General features: G+C 46.9%; 1 protein-coding gene and 1 long non-coding RNA gene across 6 annotated transcripts in view; one reads left to right on the top strand and one right to left on the bottom strand.

Moving 5' to 3' along the window:
• The window catches only part of EMID1 (EMI domain containing 1), a 949,835-nt gene that overhangs the window by 328,453 nt on the left and 600,931 nt on the right, over positions 1-20,451 (bottom strand). For all 5 annotated transcript variants that reach the window (XM_069619253.1, XM_069619249.1, XM_069619250.1 and 2 more), the window contains exon 13: positions 17,527-17,571. In XM_069619253.1, coding sequence (XP_069475354.1) covers positions 17,527-17,571 — 45 coding nt within the window. The remainder of the gene's footprint in view (positions 1-17,526; positions 17,572-20,451) is intronic.
• Positions 18,367-20,451, top strand: part of LOC138492227 (uncharacterized) — a 397,170-nt gene continuing 395,085 nt past the window's right edge. Inside the window, exon 1 of the long non-coding RNA XR_011276169.1 lies at positions 18,367-18,480. This is a non-coding gene — a long non-coding RNA (uncharacterized lncRNA). The remainder of the gene's footprint in view (positions 18,481-20,451) is intronic.

The following is a 20,451-nucleotide window of genomic DNA, read 5'->3' as shown; positions in this document are numbered from 1 at the left end:
GTTGCGCCAATCGCTCCTTGCCCTCAGAGTACTCGGGTCGTACTTTGCGGGGAGTCCTAAACCCTGCATCCTCTTTGACCCTTACTGTGAGTCTATACCTGATCCTCGGCCGGGCCGTGGGTGGAAATTATCTACGATCACGTTCCATGAGAGTTTTGATTGTCTCATCAGGATCAGAGGGTGGTGGCAGTTCTTTGTCTTCACCCTTCTTTGGGCCTAGCCCTATTCCACTGTTGCCGGGTATTTCCCCCCTTTACCATTTCGTCTTTTTCTCTGCCTTGCCTCCACCCACCATCTCTGTCTTTTTGGCGATTCCTCCCTTGCCTTCTTATTACTGCGCACAGCCTCCTCTATCTGTATGTCCATTATATGAAGTCCCTCTTCGCAGGTTGACACCCTTTGCTTGCCTTCCCACTCGAATAGTAGGCCGAATGGGAAAGTCCACTTGTACCTTATTTCTTTTGAGACCAGTTCCATGATCACTGGGGCCATTTCTCTCCTTTTTAGTAGTGTCGCTGCTGCAAGGTCTTGATACAACTGGATGTCTACCCCGTTCATACTTATTTGATCCATTTGCCTTGCCCTCCTTAGTATGTTCTCTTTCTGTGGGTACGAGGATAGTGCCACAAGCACATCCCTGGGTCTTTCCCCGGGGGCTCCTGTGCGTTTCGGACCCACTCTATGAACTCGGTCTATTCCTATGGCTTCAACATCCTGTGCCTCGACTATGTCTCTGAACACATCTTGCACTGCGTTCTTGAGATCCCTATCCAACACTGTCTCGGGCATGTTTTTAATGCGGATGTTAGATCTGCGGGATCTATTTTCCAGGTCTTCACATTGAATTTCCAGGTTGTGGGTTAATCGCACTAATTGTTCTTGTGTTTCGCTTGTCTGTGTTGCTTCCTCTTCCACATTTTGAAATATTTTTTACCAGGGTATCGGTCCTCTCTTCTAATTTGGCTAGGTCTATTTTTATATCATGTACAGCTTGCTTCATGTCGTTTCTAAGTGTAGCGAATTGGTCCTGTACCGTTAACATAAATTTGTCCTGCAGTTCTACGAACCAGGCATTCATGTCTTCCTTAGAAGGGAGTTGATTGCATGGTTTGGGGGGGATGTCATCTGTTGTGGAGTCTTCCTGTGCTCTCCCCCTGGTGTTCACTGGGGTTTCTGAAGCCCACAGTTGTAGAATGCTTGAGTCCTGTTTGTCCGCCTGTGGGTTTGGTTGGGATGTGCCCCCCTTTTTCCTTAGCTTTAGACATTGCCCTCCTGCGGAAGTCTCTTTGTAGTTATGTGTTTATCTTCGTGGGTTACCACTACGGCCAACTGTCTATCTTGGAGGGTGGGGAGTGCCCTTTTGTGATCACTCCTTGCTCTGGGTTCGCTAAATGTGCTCTTTGTTGGGCAGGTACCTTCCCTCTTCTTAGGGAGCTGCCAGCAATTGGGCCCTCTTGCTGTTGGTGGGGGGGGCGAGGACTGCCTCCCCCGCTCCTGCACTCCCCGCCCCCTCCCCTCCGCGAGGATCTATATGCTGAGATTTATGGGGTGTCTACCCCCTGCCAGTCCCGGGCCTGTCTGGCCCAATTAGTCCACTTATGCCTTGGGAGATGTGGAAGTGGGGGGAGGGGGGCCAGATGGAGGCCTCTCACCTGCTGCTTAGCATGGGCCACTGGATGCCGTCCCTGCGCTCTCTCCCGCTCCGGAGCCGCCCTGGCTCCCCTCTCCTGCTGCCTGCAGTCTCGTTAGCTGGCTCCTCGGTGCCGGGGCGCGGGCAGAGTTTTCCAAGCCCCCACCGAGGTCTGTCGGGGCTCTTTGAGTGTGCCGCTTCACCGGGGGCCCCCGATCAGGAGTCCCACACCCGCGGCTTCTCCCGCCTTCACTGGGGCGCGGCCTGCACCTCAGGCGGCGGGGGGAGGGGCAGGCGTCCGCGGTGCTGCCCAGACCGCCCGACCGCCGAATGCCGGTGTTGCGCTGGATTCCCCGTCCGACTGCTGACACCCTGTGGTGCCTTCGGGTCTGGCGATCCGGCGGTCCGCGTCCCCCGCCGCTCCCGCCTGGGCCCTCCACCCGTCACGGCTACTCCGCAGCCTGGCTAGTAGTTGCTCCGGCAGGGGGAGGGGCGTTCTTCTCTGTCGGCGCTGCGGCAGGCAGCCGCTCATGGGCTCCTACTTTCGTCCTGAGATGCCCGGTGACTGGGGGGCTTACGAGAGGCGAGTATCTCGTTTGGAAGTCACGGATCGGTGCTACTTTGAGGTCCGTTATTTTCGGCCCGGCAGGAGCGAGACTCACTCACGTCTCCCTGTGTCGGCGGCCATCGTGGATCTCCGTGAGCCAGGTTCTTAAAAGGGAAAAGGGAACTCCGCAGTTAGGCAATGGGACTTCTTCACGTTGGAGTCCCTGCAGAGTGTGTCTGTGGCAAGGAAGAAGTGGCTGAAACAACAAGTGACCCTAGAGAGGAAGCTAGAACAGCCTAATCTAATGAAAATGAGAAATGACGCCAGTTATGGGTGTGAACCCCACTGGTTCCCAGTGTTATCCCCAGTGACCCCTTCTGCCCCAGAGGATGCCATAGATTCTTCTTTTCCCCCACCCAGCTATTCTGCTCCCATCTCAGTTCCTGCCCTTCCTGCTGAATCAGCTCCTGTACTGTCGCCCTATGGAGGCCAGTATGGGCTTCTAGAGGATGGCACAAATTTAGCAGGGGAGGAAGAAGAGGAATCATTCACCACTCACAGATGCCCCATCTGAACCCCCTGTACTGCAGCTATCGGAACACTAGGTACGTGCCTCAGCATGTCTCAAATCAGTATCCACCCCCAGCCGGTGCCCATCCCAGTTAGGTCACTGCATGCATCAGGACCAGTGTGCCTATTGTAAGGAATGGGGCCACTGGAAGTACAACTGTCCACAGTGGATTCAGCATCAGCAGAACAAGGCCACTGCGCTGTCTGCTCGGAGCAAATCGCAGCTCCTTGCACTATGCCCGCCTCCCCGCTCAGCCTAGACCCCTAGATCGCAATGCTGGTTCTGGGCCAGAACCCCAGCCTGGACAACCCCGGGTCACATCCCAGACCAATGCCTCATCTCCCAGCCAGTAGTGCAAAAACAGCCAGGGTGCCTCTTCTGGCACCGCCTTGCAACCCTGGCCCCAGCAACCAGGCCAGAGTCCCTTCCAGTTCCCACAAGCTTTACGGGAACTGGACCCAGACGATGTACCCCTGGCATCCCAACTCCTCGCCCTATCCTCCATCTTCCCATCCAGTGGCCCCTATGCGACAGTAGAGATAGGAGACAAGCATGACAGGATGCTGGTGGACACAAGAGCCACATTCAGCACACTGAGGCATCAGGGAGTTCCCGGATGCCCTAGTGTCTGGCTGGACCGTCACAGCTGTAGGAATAGGGGACATCCCATTTAAGGTGCCTGTATCATTGTGTTGGCCTACTACAGCAGTCCACTTGACCCTGTTACTGCTGCCTAACCTTTTGTTTGCGCTTTTGTTGCGAGTTCTGTGTCCCTGATCCATTCTCCTCAATTCTCCAATACAAGATCCGGTAGCAGAACTGACAACATTGTTAAACAAAACTGCAGGCTACCCCAGGGACGAAATAGAACAGAAAGCTTGGGGAAAAGAGGAAGGAAGAATAGGGAGCTACACGCTGGCAAATGTGTGTGCACAGACAGCACTAAGTTAGCTAGATGAGTTGCCCCTTGCCGTCATGAACATGAGAGGTATGCCCAGCCGCTTTGCTGGACTCTCCCTATTTGAGAGCATGATGGCAAGAACAATGCCTCTGCCCGCTGTTGCTCCTCCCTCTGTGAACAGGTTGCTTTTGGCACTGACCGATGATTCAGTTCTGGCATATTTCATACACCTTACTTCAGTAATGAGACCGATCTACCGCCAGGTCTGCGAGGCCCAACCTGTGCCAGGCCAGCCAAGATTGCATTTAGTGCAGGAGGGAGAGCTAGGCCACTGCACCCCAGAGCATAGACTATTTTTCCCCAAAATCTGCCCTCAACCCCGCTCAGAAACCCTACCAGCATGCGAACAGACCATCAGATTTTTATTGGATCTTGGTCCCTTGAACTGTTATTTTGTTGGACCGTAGCATTTTGACAGGGAACATTAAAAAAAAAAATCAAACAATTTTAGCCATTCTCCACTTTGATATTTTGATTTTTTGTGTGTAATATCCCATTTTAATATTTTAGATTATAATTTTGTTCCCTTAAATTTGGGATTTTGTTTTAAATAAAATGTTTAGCATTTACAATTTTAATATCTTATATTTGGATTTTAAAAAAATCACGTTTGCTTTATCTCTTTTTGAATGCAAATATTTTTCCATTTATCTTTTTTGCATTTCTGCATTTCTGAGATGAGATCTGGAGTATTCCATGTGTGGAGTTCATCCTGCAATTGAGGATTAACAGATCAGCTTTTCAATGCCATCTAGAATCTCAATGTAACCATCAAACGGCTACAGTCTACCAAGCTCATTCTGTTATATGTGTATTTAATTTTAAATTTTCTGTACCAGCATACCAGCCTTGCCTTTCATCTTTCATTTTTGCACTATGCTACTATCTTCCTGTCTTTATGTAACAGCTTTGAGTTCTTTCGAACTTGCTTCTTGTGAGATTTCTGCTTTCCCCTGGATCAAGCCAACTCTTCATTTGCCCCCCCGAAGGACTTAGAAAGGACATAGATGGACTCATCTGCGCACGCTCTGCTCCAACTGGGTGTTCTTGTTCCCTGTGGTTCCCCAAAGCCAATACATAATGTCTGCCATCAGCCACTTAATCACACTTGCTCTGCTCCATCTTCTCAACCCTCCTGCGTTAACAAACTACCTCCAGATCTGCCAGTTGACAGCCCGCAAACTCTTGGATCTGTGCCCATATACCTCTCTGTTATAGTGCAAAGTTCCAGCTCCAGTGTGTACCTGTCGGTGTCTCCTCCGGCATCCCGGGAAGATCAGTGCACACTGGGAAAAAGCGGCTCTAATGGCACAGTACAAAGACACCCTCCCTGTGTGCTTCAAGTGGAAAAGAGAAAAAGTGGCAGACAACGTGGGCACTACTACCAGATGCCAGTCCATGGTGCTCCGGCTGCACGAGCGCCCCTGGCTATGCAGCGAACTGGTCATCCTCTCCCTGTGAGACTGCGTTCTCCCTTACATTGCCTGACTGATATGGAAGATACCCTTGCTTGACTGCCAGCCAACAGACACCTGGTTGGTACCTGAAGAACTCTTCTACATGTGTGGTAGCAAGGCTTACAAGCAGCTGCCTAAAGTTTGGAGTAGCAGTTGTGGCCTGGGCTCCAGCTGCCGTCAGGGTCACCAAAGAAAGACATCCTGGCAAGATCCAAAATGCCCATGACCTACAACAAGCCCCTGACCTAATGAATACCTAAACTCCTCTGATGGACGCACATCTGTATGACACCACATTAATACCCCAGATTGGTGTCATGAGAGTAGGTTGGGCTAAATATCGATTGCAAGCAATTCTGGAGGAGGTGGTGAATGAAACTGCTGTCTCACTGTGAACATTATCTGCTGAGCAGAGAGAGAGCTGAGGAAACTGGCTCTCAAAAATCACAACATGATATTGGTTTCCCATGGCAGAGTGGGTGCACTTATTTCATTAGAGCAGTGTGTTTGTGTTGCAGACTCTTTCACCATGCCACTCACATCACTTCCTTGGGGCCACCCCCGAGGATACAGCCACAGACATTCTAAATTGAGTAAAAGACGGGTTCAGCTCCTTCTGGGGAAAACTGCTTTCATATATCCTTGATGCTGTGGGGGGTTGCTTGCACTAGTTTTCATCTGCAAACTAATCTAGTTCTCCATATCAAACTTTTGCCAACCCCCTGGACACTACTTAACCATGGCTCATATCCCCCTCACATCCTGGAATCCAGACTCAAATCAGGAACTTTCCAAATGGAGGGGTGACGTTGGTCACAAGCCCAGGTGGTGTGGGCCCAGACGGTGGCTGTGGAAATGGCTATGAGTGACTTGCATGTTTCCCAAATGTATTTTCCCCTTGCACTGCATATGATTGTATATTCGCCACTGACTACAGTGTCTGCGCTGTTTATGCTCAAGTGCTATCATGTTCTCCTGTGTGTATTTTGTTTCTGGCACAATGGACATCACCCATCATTGACATTGTGTCTTTAGTGTGTGTGGGGGTGATCCCGCCTTGCTAGATTTCGCCATTCGCTTTATTCCACTCTGTCCCCTGCACTCAGGGTATGTGGGGGGTTTGGTGGAATTCCTCCAGCCCTGGGAAAGGACTCCAAAAACCAGTGTACTACTCTGTAATTTTTCATCTCCCCTTTGTCTGGGCCTTCTTGATCCCTGCAGAACTAGTTCCACTTGTGTCCATCATGGGGTTGGGTGGGCTCTGGAAAGCCACTTGTCCCACACCAACAATAAACAACCCCGGGGGCCCCAACTGTCATGTCCCTAACCTGGGAATCAGAAATGTGTGTGCAGCCCTGCATCCCATCTCCTCTAGCAACCAAACAAAACTTGTCCTGAACAACCAAAAAACCAGTTGTCTGGTCTCCTCTTTCCTGGAGAACACATACAAAAAAACGTATCCCTGGCAACCACATGTGTTGCTGGTTTGGAGCGACAGACTTATATAAAACCTGTGGAGAGAGAACCGCTCTCTTCTTTTTGGCTGGTGGTGGTGTGGTGTGCTGTCCGTGTGGGTTGGGCGCAGAGGTTTACAGAGGCCCTTGCTCTTCTAGCAGGTACTCTCACCCATGTTTGGCCTTATCCTTCTCCCCTGGTTCTGTTCCTTCCCAACTTGCGCTATTTTTCTACCTGTGGGTCTCCTGGCGTCTCAGCCACTGCCCACCCTGCCTTCCTCTGTGTACCTCTCGCCTGCCGCTCTCTCTTATTCCCCTTCAGCATCTCTACCAACCCCCTTCCCTTTCTCCCTTTCCATCTACATCCAAGGGCACTCCCCAGACCCTGTGTTCTGTGCCAGTGGATTTGCCTAGCTAGTCCAGTGTGTCTAATTTATATCCTGCTGGCAATGTGTTTACTCCTCTTCCTGTAATAAATCTGTTCTTAGTTTCTACAAAGACTTTGGTGCCTTCATTGTGTTCCCACTTTTCCATGTAACCTTCTTGTTATTACCAGAGGGGGGACCCAGTCCGTCTGCGTACACAACACACCCCCACCGGGTCCGTTGACTCTCTGGTCCAAAACTGTGGCTCTGATTGGAGTCTCCCACACTGCCTCCCCCATTTTGGCCTGCCTCCCACTTCCACAGTATTTGCCTCTGTATATGCTTGGATTTGGGGTGGGATTATTTTCACAGTCCAATTTTGGCCTTTTTAGGGAAATATGAATGACTGCTTTCAGGGTGGAGCTGCTGCAGGCCCAATCAGCCCACTCGTTGCCACCACTGAGGTATACTGGGATGAATGGGTATGAGCTCACAATACCCTGAAATCACAGCAAGCAGGAGAGGAGACCAGGGCATTCAAATTAGCAGGCCCTATTACGGCACAATTGATGGAACAATTGGTGAAGGGAGGGAAGAGCAGCTTCATTGTATCGTTTGCTGGCTCACACTGCATGCCGAATTATCAACACCCCATAATCCTTAGCGTCCGCTGGACCAAGGTCTAATGCTGACGAATGAACATGCAGGCGAGCTAGTGTGCATGCACAGTAGCTTGGGCATCTAGATGCTTCAACAATTCATTTTACTGATATCCTTTCTGAACTGCTTTTTTTTTTAAACAACTTCTTGAAAAGGGTTAATCCTCAGATCCCCTTTACCCGCACCTAAACCTTCCTCAAAAATGCTTTTGCTGGCTACATAATCTTTCTTCCCCTTTCATGAGCCAACTTCCTTGTTTATTTAGCATTTGGAAATTCGATATTTTGAGTATCTAGGTTTTTCATCGGACTTCTTGAGCATTCTATCTTTTACAGCTTATATTGTGAGCAGTTACATGCCTGATATAGGGAGTTGCCGGGGTCTCATTGAGTCATTGGCTGCCTTTGTATGGTGCTGGCTGCCTAGTCACATGTATTGCACAATGCAGAGAGGACAGTAGTCCAATTAGATTTTTGCAATGACATTGGACATGGACTGGGACCCACTGTTTTCAGCAGATGAATCTTACCTATATATTGCTTTCATTGTGATTGGGTCCCCCTTTTCCAAAGCCTTCCTCTCCCAAATGGAGATATGTATGTCTTATCGCTGAAAAGCTTGACACATACTGCCCAATCAGAGGTAGAGGCAAAGTAAGCACTGAGTGTGTCTTCTTAAAACATGCCCTGTTTTATTGCTTTGGGACCATATATTTATTTTTATTATTACTATTATTATCTAATCCAAAGTTGAGTGCTATTCGAGGCAACTACAACTAGGTCTTGTTATGTCAGAGGCATTTATAGAGCCCATGACTGCTAAATGGGAGTGACAAACCTACTGGTGGAAAAGCCAGGTCTGGACATGTTTTATGGTACTCCTGCAATCAATGGTCGCATGTGCATTGCGCTGTGAATGACATGTGCTGATGTTATCGCGTGCCTACACACGAGGGAAAAGATTACAGGGAATCCATCATTTTTTGGGATGATAAAATCAACACGATAAGACTTGGTATCCTTGATATTCTTCTATCTGTCTCATTTTTTCCCGAATTGCATCAGTCCTTCAGTAAATCAGTCCCTTTTAATTTTCGAGAAGTTACTGTTGATATAATTAGAAATATAGTCATAAATATGAAACCCATCCTCTGTCCCACTCATTCTTATGGACTATATAGATGACATTCTGCCACTGCTGATGATTATTGTAAATGAGCCTATCACTAAATATATGTTTCCATAGTTTTAAAATAATCTTGGATAACCCCACACTTTAAGAATCCTTACCTGGAACCAGACTACCTAATAATTGTAGGCTGGTTGCGATTCACCAATTTCTTATTAGCATCTGTGGCAATGGACGCCTAAATCAGGTTGCTTGGATTGTGGGCTGAATCTACCAATGCAAGCCCACATTCCAAGCAACCGGATGGCTGCTTCCCCCGCCCCGCCATCTTTCCCCACCCTCCCTTCCCTTCTTTATTATTATTTGTATAATGGTATTTATTGAGCGCCGAGCTATCTTTGAGAAGCAACAAACTGCTTTACAGAGGTATACGTCAATACGGAGCGCTTTAAAGAGGTGTACAACAGTACAGATATACAGCAGGGGGTAGAATACAGAGGGGGGGAGAAAAGGGGTACAGCTGTACTGGGTGGCGGGGAGGAGGGCGGGTGGCATGTAGTGAATCAGGCGGTGCGAGGGTCCATGTGATGGCCTAGGTGCTGAGGAGGAGAAACTCGTCAAAGAGGTGGATCTTGAGTTTTATTCTGAATTGTAGGAGCGTGGGGGCGAGTCTGATGCCGACGGGGAGGAGGTTGCATAGTCTTGGGACGTGGGCAGAGAAAACTTGTTCTCTGATCCTTTACTTTTTGCAGCAGCAGATTTAAATTCTGCATGTGTCCTGGCTTTTGGTGGTGCACTGTCCGCTGGAGATGTAAAGTTTCTCCACGAGGTACCTGGGTGACTTGAAGGCGACTGCCTTATAGATGATGCCGCAAGACTTGAAGGTGATTTGTGCGTGCATTGGGAGCCAGTGAAGGTCAATGAGGGCTGGGGTGATGTGGTTGCATCTGTGTAGACCCTTGATAAGGCATGCAGCTGCATGTAGGACACTTCTTAGGGGCACAAGGGCATTGCTCCATCATGTCTAATTTCCCATCCCTCCCACCCGCAGCCCCACTTACCCTATTACTTCAGCGACGGCGGCACCCGCCACTGCTCCCACCGCTCAGTGTCACTCCTGGCCGCCATGGAAATGGAAGAGCGACTCCATATGGAGTCCCGCGTTCCTGATCCATGCAGCCATTTTAACATTGTATTTTGTTTCAATGAACAAGATGCCACGTTCATTGAAATAAAATACCCGGATTGCAAACATGGGTTGCGAATAGCCACGCTATGCTATGCTGTGGCCTATTAACTTGGGTCATGGGCCGTTACCACCCGTTCCAGCCCATGGAACAGTTGGCTATGGCTTCATTAAGATTTTGTAAAAAGTCATTGCAATCTAGCTGCAGTCTTTTGTCGATATCCATGGGCTTTTAGGTGAGCGACAATTTGTTTTCAGGGTGGGATATGGCACAAAAACATCATTAGCACATATAGGAAGCAGTTACTATGGCATATGAATGATCGCAATGACTCGCTTCTTATTTTGGTGGATTTTTCCGGCGCCTTTGATGCACTTGACCACAGGACCATCCTTCATCTCCTGTTCAATGGCGGGGGTGTCCAACAAAGCTTTCAAATGGTTTGAGTCATTCTGATGCGATCCAGCCAACTGTGTAAATCCTGATGGTATTATGGCAGAGCCCAAATCAATGCACTATGGGGTACCACATGGGTTGGCCTTTTGTTCAAGATAAACCATGAAATAGCTTGGTGCGTGTCATTGAGTCTGACTGTTCGTACCGGTGTTGTGTAGAGAATGCCCAACTTTTCTTAAAGCTAACCAGGGTCTCTGCTTGCGATAACAAATATAAAACTTGAGTTTTCTCTTTTTAAGAAATACGTGCAAAGAAACCAACTTAGTTTGAATAGTAGCAAAAAAGAACTGGTAACGCAGTAGCCTGAAAAAGAACCACACCCTTTTCAATCTAGAAACTATAGCCATTGATGTGATGTGAACGTATCGAAATGCAATTGGTCTTATGTGGGACTTAGTCAACACAACTGATACCATTTTGGCAGTCGTTTGGCTTATGGTTCTGGAAGAAGGACAAGGCTAGTTGGATGAGAGGTAGAGACGGGTGAAAATTGGAGAGTGCAGTCAGATTATCCCCTTTTCTGTGTGGTGGTATGTTTCCAGTTGGTTCCTGGCGAGGACACTTGGCGTAGTTGTATTCAGAGAGAAGCCCTAGGCTTCAGTATCCTGCCCTGCCAGGAGAGGGCTGGGCTCAGAGGTTGTGGCGCGTGTATGTGTGGAATGATAGAAGCTGTGCAGAGTTAACCTTGCTGGAGGAAGTGAGTTGGTGAGGAATACATTCAGGCATTCAGCCACAGTATGTGCAGAGAGCTGTGTGTAGAGTGTTAGGTGGGATAAAACATGAGGGAGGGTAAGGGGTAAAGCGACACAACAAGGATCGTGGACTGAAGATATTTATCAGGCTGGCCGGACCCAGTTTGCTCATAGGAAATATAGACGTTGAGGAGGATGGTTTACTTAAATTATGAATGTGGACAGTAGCCATTTACAGTTGTGTTTGATGGAGAAGAGCAAAAAGGAGACATACAAATTGAGAGGTCGCAGCCCACATTCCATTTACTTGGACCATCATCCTTACAAAACTCAGGACTGGTTCTATCCCCTCTTTCAAGTCGGGCGCAATAAGGCACCTATTATTTCAACAAAGGGCACATTTTGTACTTTTGCATTTAAGGAACAAGGCGACTACTTCAATGGCAAACGCACTACATGGGGATATGATCAGCGAATTGAGCGATCCCTCTGCAAGACGCTTTCCGAAAGATCAAAACGATAACTGAGCAATGCGTGAGCCAGATGGTGGACGGGGGAGATACCAGTGGGAGCAAGGGCTGGCTGCAACACAGGCTGACGATATAAAATATGTGCATCATATGCAGATGTTGCTGACACTATATAGATATTTGCATTTCAGCGCATTGCCGGGGGAAGCGGGTATCATGGACTGGCAGAGAGCTGATACCCTAACTGTGGGTAGAAGGAAGGTTTTGAGACATTCTTGGAGGTTGCAAGAGAGACTATTTTGGATTTGTGGGAAGCCGGTTCTGGCAGTGGCATGCATGGAGGGAGAAGGAGAAGAAATGAGAGGCTGTGCAGGGAGGGGGAGTTAGCAAAGACAGGCAACTGTCAGATGTGGCTGTCCAGATGAGGGGGGGGGGCAGACCATAAATTAACACAGGAATTTAAGAGGGGCTGCTGTTGCAGAAAGCGCCACCCAATGTGAAGGAGTGGTTAATGGGTGATTGTAGAGAGTGTGAGTTTCAAAGTTAGGACTTCCATTGATGTGGAGGAATGAGCAAAGTGGAAGGCCGAGGAGGAGGGCAGTGCATTAATCAAGACTGCTGAGAACAAGAGTGGTCAATGAGGCGAGGGCGGACCTTGTGAATAATCATAACGTTTTTAACCTGGCCACTGTGTGCTTTGCTTTGCTGTTAAATTGGACCATAAGGTTGCAAGCCTTGGAGGCTAGGATGAGAGATTGGTGGCAAGGATTGTGGGCATGGGATTAGGAGTGTATTGTTGAGAACGGCTAGACAAGTGACTTCAGTCTTGGATGAGTTGTGCATTAAGCATCTTAGTGCAATCTGTTGGTGGATGGTGGAATTACAGTTGGATGTACAAGAGGATAGTTCAGGACTAAGGAATGGAAAAAGAAAAAGATGTGACTGTTGTTGGAAAATTGGTGGCAGAAGAAGCCAAATAAAAAGATTAGTTGCTGAGAGAGGAGATGTAGAGCAGAAAGAGAAGTGGACCATAAACAGATGCTCATGGTAGACCCAATGGGAGGGCGGGCATGGGGTAGCAAATCGTGGTGCCAGCATTCCCTGAGATGGAAGAGGAACAGTCTGATAGAAAGAAGGCAATCCAATCCAGGGCATATTCATGGGTGGCAATTTTAAAGAGGGGAAGAAGAAGAGTGGGGATAGACAATGCTGAAGGGAAATGAGAGCTCAAGGAGAGTGAACACTCAGCAGAGTTTGAATGGTGGAAAGTGTTAAGTAAGTTAGGAGACAAGAGTGTGTCCCATTTCCATGGAATGCTTTCGATGAACTTCAGAACCCAGTCGTATGATTAACTTGATGAACAGCAGTAGATAGATCAAGATGAATTAGATGAAGTGAGAGATGGAAGAATGAAAACATGTATGTAGCAGCCATGTGTAGTAGAGAGCAGGCTCTGGTGACCCTGGGGTTTGGTATTGGTGTTTCACAGTGAGATCAAGTATAGGTTGATGCCCTACAATGAGAGGTTTAAGGATCACATTCTCATATGAAACAATAGATAGGGGTCTGCAATCTTGGGTTCTTCAGAGGCTTTGGACTACAACTCCCAACAGCCTTAGCCAGCATAATCAATTGTTAGGGACCCTGGGAGTTGTAGTCCAAACCATTGGGAGGGCCGAAGGTTGCAGATCTGTGCAATAGGAAATGAGTGTGTATGTATTATCTAGTAGCACATCCACGACTCGGTCAATACTTATGTATACCTCTTATTTAGATATTTACAGGCATGATGAAACAGCTCCAGTCTTTCCTCACAAGCTCCAACCATCCCCTCCAGAACCCCATGACTTCACCCCATTCCATTCTGAGTGATGATATGCCATTACCAGGAGGCCTCTGGCACTATGGGACATAAAGAACAGTAACTGAATATATAATTCTTACAATATCATCCTTACAGGCAACGTCTCATTCATCCTGTTTGAACATTTTCTCTCACATCATCTACCACCACAGAAAGCTCACTACCTTTTTTCTCTGGTACTGCATTCCTGGCTAGTGCATCCGCTACTGCATCCTTGCAGCCAATCACATGCTCTACCCTATAATTCCGACCATAATGGCCTGTTATCCATTTCACAATTTTCCTGGAAATATCATCCATCATCCCTGTGTTATTAAATATGGACACTTACAGTTTATGGTCTGTCCTTATGAAAAATGGCCTTCGCTAGACATATGGTTTAAACTGTTTTATTGCTTACTTGCAGGCCAATGCTTCACGCTCAATCACTATCTTGATTCAGCATCCCTTAAGGACCTGCAGGCACATTTTATCGTATATTTTACACCCTCATTATTCTGCATCTGAACTGCCCCAGCCCTGCTTCAGAAGCATCCATATAGATTATGTGTTCAGTGATTCCCCTTTTGATTGCTTGGGACTCGATATCACATTCTTTGGACATTTGAACAACAACACCCTTATTCATGAGTTTCCTCATGAATTTCATCTTATTGGACATGCTTCTCATACATTTGGAATCGTTTTTAATTAGTCCTAAAATGGAAGATAGTTCAGCCTTATTTGTAGGTGTTGGCAATTGCACTGTGTTAGGATGCATGCTCTGAGAGGATAATGCATGACCAAAATAGTCCACTTATGGTTGTCTGAATTTGCATTTTTCAATAGAAATGGCCAGCTTTGCATCACTTAAGATCTGTAACCCCTACCTCAGTCTAATGTCATGTTCTGTCTTAATTCTACCTCACACTAGAATGCCATCTTGATAATACTTAACTCCCTGTACGCTACCCAACAATCTGTGCGTGATCTTTTGTAAGACACTGGCCACCAAAACCAACACAAGAATGGAATGCATCTACAGCAAAATAACTTATATCGAGTAATGAAGGTGGTGCGGTGTAACGACTGAGGATGTAACCATACCCGTCATAGGCTGCCTTAAGATCCAATATTGAAGAGATCTCTGCTCCCACAATCTCATATACCAGTTCAGCTATCTTTGGTAATGAAAACCTTTCTGCAATTATGTGTCTGTTTAATTCCCTCAAGTCAATGCAAAGCCTCACGGTACTATTGGGCTTCCTTACAACAACGAGACTACCCATTCCAAAGCATCTATAGATGCTATTATACCCATTGTCTGTATTCTTGTCAATTCAGTTTCTACTTCCCTTTTGAGAGCTAATGGCACTATCCTGACATTAGAAATCACTGGTTATGCATTTATTAACCTAATACAATAAAAAAAAAAATCCTATCAAACCCCCTAACTTATCATCAAACACCTTAGGCACCCCCTCTGCTATATGCTTTGTATCCAACCCACTTTTGTCTGGTGACCTGCCATCAATTGTTAGAATCTGCTCTGCTTGAGTGGGATCTAGTCTAATTGATATCCATGATTTGTCATCCCATGATAACAGATTTCCTCATTATTTGTCACTTAAACTATGCTCTCTGTCTTCCTGCCACTAAACTTCAAGCTTGCCTTAAATTCTCATACTATCTTTATTGGAGCTTCCCCATGGCATTGGTTTGCACACTAGATTTTCTCAGGGTACAACACTTAGAAATGTACTTCCATTTACTTGTGCTGATCACTATCAACCGACCAATTTCTTTGTTATTTACACCAAACAATGAATGAGGTTTCTTCCTTTTCGTGGGCTCCATTACAGCATTGACCAAATCTACTTCCTCTTGAAATCGATCAGAGAAGTCTATTTCTGGTTCAACTGAGTTCACTTCTTATACCATTTGTGGAAAATCTTTGAAGACCCTACAGCATCTAGCTAAATGTCCTTTCTTCCCATAATCACTGAAAATGATGTGTATTGCCATACATTCCTTGCCTGAAGCCAGGCGTTACAGACTCGGGCAACGAAAGCACAGTTTTACATTCCCCTTCCTATCCTCCTCTCTTGAATTATGTGCATATGTGCAAGGGTGCTTGCTCCCCCCATACTTGCAATAATGATCATCCTTCTTGCCCCATAAGCTTTGGCCTTGTTTGTGTTTCTTTCATCACCCACACACTACTTCACATGTCCTTCCTCACTGCTTCTGAGATTGCACTGTTTTCCTTGTCTGTCTTCATCCCATTGCTGCTCTATTCTTTGATGCAAGCTTCTGTGTGCTCCACAAGCTTGGCAATTTCAATTTCCCTGTCCAAAGTTGAATCCCTTTCCCCCCAAAGTTCAGCTCTGATTTTATCATTCATGCATTTTATCATCAATTGGTCTTTAATGTACTCCTCTTGGCGGTGCCCGAATTATCACTTTGTGGTCAAACATCTCAGTATTGCTCTAAACTCCTCAATTGTCTCCCTTCTCTTCAGCTCTCTTGTGGCAAAGTGGTATCATGCAAAAATCCCGTTTTCTTTAACTGTATAATATTTATCCAGTTTTCCAGTGCTATTTTCTAATACATTCAAAGGGTTCTCTCCTCAAGTAATTGCAGGCTCAAGTAAGGTTTTAAATATTTCTTGTCTTACATGTCCAAGACAATAGAACAACAAAGGGTATTTTCTCTCATCAGAATAGTTGGGACCATGCACAGCAAATACAAACTTCATAAATCCCTCTTTCCAATCTTTCCGTTATAACGTGGGATCACGCGGTAAGAGACGGAACAAGGTAGGACCAGGAATATTATCCATGCATTTTTTGTACTCTCTCAGGTATGCCTCGACTACAAATCATCAATGTTCCACAAGGCAACATTTTATCCACGGCCCATGGACAACGTTACTATCCAGCAACAGTTTGTCACTTTGCTTTAAGCGTTGCCATGCAACTCCCGGAATGTCCACTGCTGACTGACGTTCATGGGTGCTTTACTCTATATCCAAACCCTTCAGCAGTGCCACTATGTATCACCAGCTCATCCCTTTGTCTCTTCACATGCTGCTGAGCTACACCAGTCACTGTCCTTGGCAAACCAACATTCGAGGATGCTTTACTATAGCATATCACCCCCCTGAGTCCAACATGCATGTAGACAACAACGAATAATGAGGCGTAACAATGTAATCAATCCTCCTGCACCTCACTAATTTCCTTACCGCTGCACGCCTCTACTCCTCCTCCCTCCGTGGTAACAGCACGGCTGCATGTGCACTGGGTCTGGAGCTGTTTAACCCTTTAACTCGTTGACAATATTATGTAGTCACACATCCACAAGTCTCTGGACTCGGTCAGTAGTTATATATGCTGTTTATATATATATATATATATATACAGGCATGATGAAACTGCTCCAACCTTTCCTCACATTCCCCCAAGCTCCAACTGTCCCTTCCCGACCCCCATTCCATTCTGCCGGATGGTATGTCATTGTCATGAGGCCTCTGGCCCTATGTGATTGAAGGCTAGCCAGAGATGTGGGAAATGAAGAATGGCAACTGAAAATATAACAAATTATACCAGGCATACATCTAATTTAAGTCGTAACACGATGTTAGGTTGGATATTGAGCACAGGCAATAAAAGTGTCAAGGATCTAGTGTTGGATTTCACAGTGAGTGGAAGTGTGGAATTCCCGCACCAGGATAGAATGATGGTCTGACGCTAGATGGCCTCAACACGGATCAGTGAGACTACTGTTGCAGGTTTCATGATGGGAGCCATGTACAGGTCTAAGGTCGGGGTCCCACCTATGGAGGTGACTACAGATCTAACGTTATGGCCTGGCCCTAACATTAGGATCCCATAATGGCGCTGGGGTAATGAGGATATCATGTTGATTACCAAAATGGTGTGGATGGGCAAGAACTTGATGTTGGGATCCCATTATTGGAGCTGAAGGAAGAGCTTATGTCATGGTTCCCCAGTGGGGAAGGGCTAATGAGCATTTAGGTTGGGGTTGATACCACAATACGTTCTGTGGAAGATATATTTAAAAGCAGCACTTGAGCACTTACATTCTCTCCTTTTACACCCCGTTCTCCAGGATAACCAGGTGGCCCCTATAAAAAAAAAACAAGACAGACAGAGGCCAGTGGTTAAAACTTAGTATGCATGATTATATTAATAGGACTAGCCCCATATCAACCCACCCACCCACCAGTCAATCATTCCTTCCGTCCCATAGGACTAGCCCCATATCAACCCACCCACCCACCGGTCAATCATTCCTTCCGTCCCATAGGACTAGCCCCATATCAACCCACCCACCCACCGGTCAATCATTCCTTCCGTCCCTTTCCTTTAATGCATCAGTGGGCATCATCCACACGGGCCATCTGACTGCACTCTGACTTTAAGATGAGAGGCTGCTATCGGTTGTCCAGCCCAAAGTTTGACCTACCTACGTTTTACCGGAAGTGAAGTTCATCCGGAACAAGCATAGGGGTTGGGACAAGGTTTGTGCTAAACCAGGGAAATATGGACATTTTTGGCAGACGAGCGGTAAGTAGAGATAGAGGCAGTGGGCGGAAGCGGGCTATGATGGGACCCCCCCCCCCCCACGCCCGCCTAATCAAAAAGATAATAATCAGAAGAAACTAAAAAGGTGGTGGGAAAACACAGACGACATTTGGGGGTTGCCTGAGGTAGCAGTTGCTATCCCTGGCAATTCCCCTGTGATCTCGCGCACTGCCTCTGCGACCCCCTCTTCAGGAATCCGAGACAGACAGTGCGACAAGAGAAGTGAAGAGGGCGCCGAGGAGAGCCTCTTTACATTTGGCAGCCGACGTACTGATCAGGGGAAGCTATTAGCAAGCGCAGGAAGCTCAGGCTGGGCGCAGCAGTGCACAGGAAGCGGAATCGTCTTGGAGGAAGCCGGAGTTGAACTGAGCGGTGCACGGAAGCAGTGTCAGCCTGGAGAAGGAAGGCACAGAGCCTTATGCTGCCAGGGCGCAGGCTGGGGCCTGAAGGTAACTGTGGACAGCGGGTGGGAGTCGGCGGTGGGGATAAGTGCATGGCCCACACATTTGATTGTGTAATGTGTCTGCATTATGAGACCTCATAAACCAGCATTACTGGGGCATTTGAGGCTGCACATGTTTGGAAGATGATGGCAGGAACTGGACATACGAATGTACATTGCGTACAGTGGCAGGCCAGCACCAGTGTGGAATTCACTCCCAAGCCTGCTCCGACTGGAATTTGTTATGTACCCAATTGAAAATTAACTCGCAACTCTGAAACATGAAGTTAGCAGTCAAAGGGTCTGAACATTTCATGTATGTCCCTTCTTCTCACATGTCCCTTCGTGTTTGTGTTGGTGTCCCAATGCCTGCGGCTTCCAGGTGCGGTATAAATAAATACATACAAAAAAATTTAAAAAAAAAGAAGTGACATACAATTGGTCGGAGGAATTAACTGGCAGTTGGAGCTGTGCTTGGAAGATGAGGGCAGCAGCTGAACATATGATGCTCCTCAACACCTATATTATCAGTACCATGTATAGGATGGACTAAGTGGCATTGTATGTACATTAAATAAGATGACTGTACCATGCATATGCAGCATTACGGAATATATGAGGAAGTAGGTGGCATTTGAGGCTGCGTTTAATGCATAATAGAAACAATTGGACAAGTAAGGATGCACATTACATAAGATGGACCATACCATGCGTATGAGGCATTAACTGTAATATCTGAGGTGCTGGGGGCCGTATGACTGGACTTGTGATACTTCACAACTATGGTCACTGCAGCATGGATATGGTGCCTTAACTTCTGGGGCACTTGTGGCTACACTTGGCACATGAGAGCAACAACTGGATATATGAGGCTGAACACCACCTACAGTGAGGATCCTGCGTATATGGGAAACTAGGTGGCAGTGAATGAGCTATGTGTCTGAGTCATGAATGGGGATGCCTTGGGTTTTTGCGACAGTATAATGGCAGCAACTGGACACGTCACACTCCATATCATGGCCAGTGGTACATGGCATTTCTGGGGCAGTTGAATCTGCACTTGCAATATGATAGCAGCAACTGGACATGTAGGGCTGCACATTACATATAATGACTATGCCATGCCTTTGAAGCATTGCATGGTATTGGATGGCATTCGAGGATGTGGTTGGCAAGTGATGCAGCAACTGGGCGTGTGAGGATTCACCTTCCCAGTGGTAGCTCTAACATGAACAGGGGGCATTGACTGTACTTGAACCACATTACTTGTGCATTTGAGGGCGGGCTTGGATTTGATAACAGAAACTGGACACATCAGCCTGTCCCGTACGTAATATGACAATAACTGCCTTAAGAGGCTAGAGCAGGGATAGGCTAGCAGCATCTGCATGTAGGAGACTACACTTGGCATATTATGACAGCACCTGGGAATGTGGGGCTGAATTTAGCATATGCCCACACCTGGTAGTACCCCTGGCCAATGTTAGATCCGCTGGTCATACCCCATCCATACCATGGGATGTCAAGGCAGCAATTATGGTTCATAACAAAACAGGCAAGCATATATTAAAATTGTTGTTTGGTATCTTATCAACCATGAGCCTATGTTAGTTATTCTGTTACATATGTGATGTCATGACGTCAGATGGTGTTACTTTTTGTGATGTAATCACGATCAAAGGTTGTATGTCCTCGCTTCCTGTGATGTCATCAGGTGTTTTATGTCACCTCTGCTGTTCCTGGGATTTTAGTGAACTGATATTCTTGTGGGAGGACTTAAAGATGGTCAACATTTATAAGGGTACAATTACTATTAAGTAGAAGGTCAATTTTTGCGAAGCTGACTTATCAGTTAAGACGCACTCCCACTTGAAGGATGATATTTGCAGGTCGAACCACACCCACGTGTGCATCTATTTGTAAAACCTTCCTCTGCTTCCTTCCCACCTGTCATCCAGATGTATTGGTTTCGCCCACT

This window comes from Ambystoma mexicanum, chromosome 10, assembly GCF_040938575.1.
Source record: "Ambystoma mexicanum isolate Mex_15411 chromosome 10, UKY_AmexF1_1, whole genome shotgun sequence".
In the NCBI taxonomy this organism is placed as follows: domain Eukaryota; kingdom Metazoa; phylum Chordata; class Amphibia; order Caudata; family Ambystomatidae; genus Ambystoma; species Ambystoma mexicanum.
This window is presented reverse-complemented; position numbering and strand designations above follow the sequence as displayed.